The following is a 6,204-nucleotide window of genomic DNA, read 5'->3' as shown; positions in this document are numbered from 1 at the left end:
GGCCAATTTTTCGAGGCACCGGTTGAAACTATGTGCCTTCGGTGACTTCAGTAGCACTATTTTCTTCGGGGCTGCGCCCCTCAGAAAATAGTGCTACTGAAGTCACCTCATGCGCATAGTTTCAACCAGAGCCTCTCAGGCCTGGTATATTTGTATACTATACGTACACTTTGTACAGTACAGTAGACCAAGCGTTATGGGACCGGACGCGTACATGGAGTCACTTTGAAGAGCAAATCCAACGATTTAGCAGGTTAATTCTCACGCCGTTTCAGAGTATGTTGTCTAGTAGGCCTATATGAGGAGTCTATATCAAGTCTTTAAGGTAAAGGGTGCATATTCTATGTAAAATAAGTAAGTTTTCATGCGGGTGTCCGGAAACCCAACCCCCATTATACTTATACACACTGTACTGTATGTGCGGGACTTCCGCGAGTGCGACGTGCGTAGAAGTTTGGGACGAACATCTTCGGACGTCTTGACCCACAAAGGTACGTGAAAAACGCTGAAAAATGATGTTAGTTTTCGAATTTTCGACCCATTTTATAAAACAAATGATGCACAGGATTATTTCGTGCTATCCTGTGCATCATTTGTATACTACTACCACTACTAGTAAGTCGCGCGTGCACGTACTGCGCTGTGGAGTCACCCGCAAACTTCACCCAAGCTGCAACGTCACGTCTCGCATGCCAGTAAGGGTCCTATTTCTGCAGATTTTTTTCATTTATTGTCGTGCGAACAACACATGGCAGCTTCGCAGCAACAACCAATAGTTGTAGTAACAGCAATTTCTTAAGAATGGAGAAATTTCAAATCATATTAAAGCTGTAATTCAAGTCGAGAAAACCGGAAGTACACGTAGAATACAGTCGGTTGTGTGTGTAAATCGCATTAGTCACGTATCACGCGCGTACGAACGGAAGTGATTTTGCTACCGGACTATCCCATAATGCACCGTAAATGACGCTTAAATCAACATCCGGGTACTTTTTACGTCATTGGCGATAGCGAGAATTGGCTTCCATACAGGAGGATACAATTTCAAACATTTTCACAACAAACAGCTCTGATTTACACTTTTGCAGATATTTCTACATGAGATAGACTTTTGTTTTATATGTTTTTATGGAAGGGGATTATTTTTTTATTCAATAAGTAAACAAGTATAATGTACTCGATATTATGTTAGAGATCAAAATGAATGTTCAGATTGCCTAGAAAGATGGCGGCTTCAAACACTGAACATCAAAGGCGCAAAGTTTCCCTATGAATTCTTTTTCCCATCATTAGTTGGAACTCTAGCTCTTAAACCTCCTTGTCCGAAATAAGTTCGTGAGCAGTGCATGCCAGGCACACACTCTGGGCAGCCTTGAACAGTGACGGGGATCTTCTCCGCGTTAATCAACATTTCCTATATCTGAGATGTGACTACCCGAATGCATGTGGTATGATGGTATATCGTGCAGGTAACCATGTTGTCATGCTATTTTCGCCTTTGTTTGATTTCTCATTCCGGTAAGCTTTTATCTTAGGGACCCACAAAAAGAACATTGCCACGTAGACGATTTGCTCATCGTTGTTTTATCGATGCCTTCCCCTGCAATGTGATAACATGGTGAGCCTTAACAGTATTCCCTTATGGTCTCGAATAATCTCACTTGTATCATAATACCCTGAAGACAGGACAAAACTGTGGACCTGTTTTTACAAATTGTAATGGCATTTACAGTGTTAGTAAAGATATGATGTACTCGTAGTAGAAAAATCACAGTAAGAAAAGAAGTAGTAGTGGTAGTAGTAGCATAGGTTTTCCCGTTCATTTTCAAACTGTTTTCATTCAATTTGATATATTTGTGGGTCAATTTCGTCTCGAGAGATATGGAATATGCCAATCCTAGTTTCATATTCGTCTTTTGTCGATCATTTTCGAACAAAGTCTATTCGATTTAGTCATTTGTCACACATTTTCGTCATTTACAATTCAAATTCGTCTGTCACACTTGCTGCACACATAACAGCAAAAGCAATTTCGTCTTTTAGCGATCATGTTCGTCAAATTTTCCTTCTTATTCGTCTCATATCTTTTCTGTTGTGATTTCTTGGTTGTTTAATTTTTACTACAAACGTTCACTCTTTACGCATTTAAGAGTAACATACACACACGTATACCGTTCGTCCGCACACACTTAAAAAACCACAAACATGCCCACACACGCGCACACACACACACATACACATACAAACACACCGTTCTCTCAGAACACACGGAGACAAACATGTATTGTCAAACAAACGAAAACAGTGATCCACGATTTCAAGACAATTTTACATATGTGTAGAGTTTAAGCCCATTTTAATGTATATAAAATTAAAAAAAATCAATTTTTGCCGTTAATCATTTTGAATAAAGTCTGCTTCATGCAATAACATAAAATCAGGAAGTAAAAAAGCTCAAGTCCAAAAGCTTTCAAAACATGATTAAAGATTGCCTTTACTGTTTTTAATGTTCTCTGACTGCCGTTTATCCTTCAATCTCCTGTGTGTGTGTATATGACATTGTCAAGCAAACGGTTCAGGAATAATGTCTACTGATCCCGATACTGGGAGAAAGTGAGGTAATGCTCACACTAAAAGACCAATGCTATCTGACGAATTTGTATGACAAATATCATGACTTTGTGCGAACAATGACGAATTTGATTCTTACATTACGGGACGAATTCCAATGACAATCGACGATTTTGAATGCGATGTCTTTGGAAATGGTTGACGAAAAACGAATTACAATGACGATTTACCAGATTGAAGTTAGGATATGCCTTCTATGAGTTTCTCGGGACGAATTTGAATAAAAAATCTTTGAAATTGAATTTAATAAGTGCGAAATGAACGGAAAACCTAGTATGCGGTACTAGTAGAGTAGTGGTAGTGGTAGTAGCAGTATTAGTAGTAGTGACAAGAGAATAAGATCAAATAATATAATCGTATTTCCAGTATTATTGATGGTAGTCATGGTAAAAGTGATGTTACATAATGGTAACGCATTAAAGGACGCTTGGGATTCGTTGTGCTCTGAAAACATTATTCTATCGGTTCCAGCAATCTTCCGTTTCTTGCAGTGATTGAGCAGTGATTGTCAAAAAAACTCCTAATTGATACAAGGATGATTAAATGTGAGCCAGATCTAAGGTGTCAATATACTATTATTCTTTTGAAAAGCTATGTGTTTCCTTCTCTGTTTTTTTTTTTGGATAAAGGGAAGCGACAATGCTGCATTTCTGGTATTAGGGAACCAATGCATGCCACCAATGCGAGTGATACTATCTTGATATCTCCTACACAGAATTCTGACGTGGTCCACCATTATTTTACCCGATCTCATCATACTTTTTTTTTGCTGTTCTGTGTAGATGTTTCTGATGTGTCCATGTTACAATTGTGAAATTTCGTTAAGAATTGAAATGTTTCAATTACTGTTACTTGCAGCCTTCGTTTTGTGTGCAGTCTACATGTATGTTTATTTGTCTTTGCGTGTATAGATGTTATTGTTGTTGTTGTTGCTGCTGCTGCTGTTGTTGTTGTTGATAGAGCTGATTTGATTTCTTCATGTACATCCCAACGTTTGTTACAGTTTGACGTTTCAGAACTGCTCTGTCGACTACATGACTTCTCTTCCAGGGTAGAATTTGAGGTCTTATACATTGAGGTCTTGGTAGACCGTAGACCGTAAAGCAACACACGTATTATTGAGCTGATTATGACTGGGTATATCTTTTCAACTATCGCATTTAAATATGCAGCCAGAGTAATCAGCAGAATGAGTGATGATTATTATTAATGATATAGAAATTGCATTTGTCCCTTGTAGAGTGTGTCATACCAACTCGGGTTGTTACACTCTTTGTCTTAAAAATAGTGTTGTTGCTTTGTGTATCTCCGAGTAGTGTGTTGCTACAAACTTACGGTTATCACCTTTCGCCAGTCGGTCATAATCGCTCTCTGGAGTGTTATTTGTCGTACTACGCAATGCACTATGTTATGTTTGATAAGGGTATTTAATATACTGCTTCAAACTACAAGCCCCTGGAGTATATATTAATGGAAGATGAGGTCATCATGCGTTTCCTAGACTTGTACACTGTAAATGCCTTATCGGTAGTCTTCACGTGAATCGAATGCGTCATGCAATCTCATTTATCTTAATTCCTCTCGTCCGTTCACCTGGTCTCCATAACAACACAAACTGCATGTCTGGTATCTGTATTTGGGAAGATGTCTTCCTTCAATTTCACCTCGGTTTATTCTTTGTAAGGGCATTTAACACTATCGAGTCAACGTTACAAAAATCTTTCAGATCATTGTTGACATTAAACGTACTTCCGAGTTGTATCTTCGACTAAAGCTATTCCTCATTTCATTTCTTATTGATAGCCAGTCTTTACTGTCATGTCAACATTAAAAAAATGAACCAGAACGAGGAAGGAGAGAGAGAAGTAACACCTCCAAATCTTCTCAACAAGCACAAGACATAAGAAAAAGATGCCCCTACACGTGCGTGACATTTCCCAAACTGTTTGACAGGTGTACTCAACCCATGTGTGAATGCTGATATCTGAGTTTTAGCCACTCCCCATTAACTGTCACTAGGGTAAAGGACTAAACGGTTTCCCGCTTTTTTCCCTTTCGGCAGGTGTCACTGAACAGTTTCCTGTCGCATTCATAATGGCCTTAGCTGTCAACTCCAACTGCAGCTCTCGCCCATCCTACATTCAAGAAGGCCAGCCTTCCGAGACTCGTCCTTTTTCCTACGTGAAGAGACCTGCAAACTCTCGCGTGCCCTACGTCATTCAGGACCAGCCTTGCGTGGATTCCGAAATCTATTTCGGGCAGTCCAATGGCCTGCACCCAAACGAGCAACGACCACCGCCTCGACCACCTCGATCCCCAAAAGTCAGCCGGATCGTTCCCCACAAACCCCCGAGAACCCCGCCAAGATCGCCCCTCGCAGGGCGGGCAAACTTATCTTACTCTCGGTCCGAATCGGATCTTCGTAATCACATGGGATTGAGGGTGCCGCAACCCGCAACACCACCTCCCCGAACTCCACCTCCTAATTTCGGATCCAAACAGATGTTCTTTCCATCGGATGAGCCAGCTCCTCGGTCACCAAGAGTCCCGCCGAGGAGTTTCCACCCGCCTGTCATCCCGGCTGTTCCCCCACGGTCTCCCAGACTCCCTCCCAAGCCGCCTAAAGCTCCACAGCTTCCTCCTCCCCACCATCAGCCGCAACCGCCCGTTGTTAGATCCATTTCAAATCGCTCGGACAGACTGGAGCGAAGCCAGTCAGGTAATGCTAGGACCGATGTTCAGAAAATGACTCGACAAACCAGCGCTGATACAGTGCGGTTAAATCCTCAATCGGAGAGGGAACTTCGCGCTGCACCACCTCCACCTGTAGCGACATCAGCAATTACTCAGCAGCCGAGATCAGCGAACAGGAGCAAGGAGGTCGATGGTAATGGCAGGACAAGTCAGCAACCTAAAGGAAGTAAGTCCGGGGACAGGCAGGCGATGGAGATGGAGAAATCGGCCGAAAGCAAGACGTGTTGCCAGCAATGTGCCAAGCTTTGTGTGAACGATATACCAGAATTCCTCATCGAACTATGCCTGGATTGAAATATTACTGTTCGGCTGTTCCAAGTCTGCATCAACATCAACAAGTGTGTCCCAAATCAGTGTCATAGCCACCATCGCAAGAAGCAAACACTCCAAAATGCAGCAAACCATCCCATAGTTGGAGCCCTGTGGTATAGTGATGCTAGCTTTGCGTACAAAGAGAAAATGACAACTGAAGTCCAGTGCTTTTCAGGAGGCCTGAAAAATACTACAACACATGTATCACGAAGTTATGGATAATGTCATTAACTGGGGATCGATGAAACTGGTGTTAAGAACACTTAATAAGAAGATCACTTTAGTCAGACGAAACGTTTGTGGATGACTTTATAGTAACATTAACACCTCTTTAAGAGACAGAAGATAGAAAAAAGACAGTATTCGTCTCTATTCAACTTCTTTGACAGGGACGTTTGTTTGTTTTCATATTTCCATCTCACAAGATTGCTGGAAACCCCATATTCAGCGGCACTAGCTGGGCTGAGGAAAGAACATTGTGGATTATCACCAGATCACCCCAGTCTT

At 41.5% G+C, this 6,204-nt stretch overlaps 1 protein-coding gene across 1 annotated transcript; it reads left to right on the top strand.

The window, feature by feature from the left end:
• The first annotated feature begins 4,725 nt into the window (after positions 1-4,725).
• LOC139733348 (uncharacterized) lies at positions 4,726-5,679 on the top strand. The gene has a single exon (XM_071644184.1). The coding sequence runs from the start codon at positions 4,726-4,728 to the stop codon at positions 5,677-5,679; it is 954 nt and encodes a 317-aa protein (XP_071500285.1).
• Positions 5,680-6,204: the final 525 nt, after the last annotated feature.

Source organism: Diadema antillarum, unplaced genomic scaffold (genome assembly GCF_040938485.1).
Source record: "Diadema antillarum isolate AM-2024a unplaced genomic scaffold, OU_Dant_1.0 seq00000472_RagTag, whole genome shotgun sequence".
NCBI lineage: Eukaryota > Metazoa > Echinodermata > Echinoidea > Diadematoida > Diadematidae > Diadema > Diadema antillarum.
This window is presented reverse-complemented; position numbering and strand designations above follow the sequence as displayed.

Excerpts from the sequence above, each read along its gene's own strand:
- LOC139733348 (XM_071644184.1), top strand. The coding sequence starts at position 4,726 with ATGGCCTTAGCTGTCAACTCCAACTGCAGCTCTCGCCCATCCTACATT.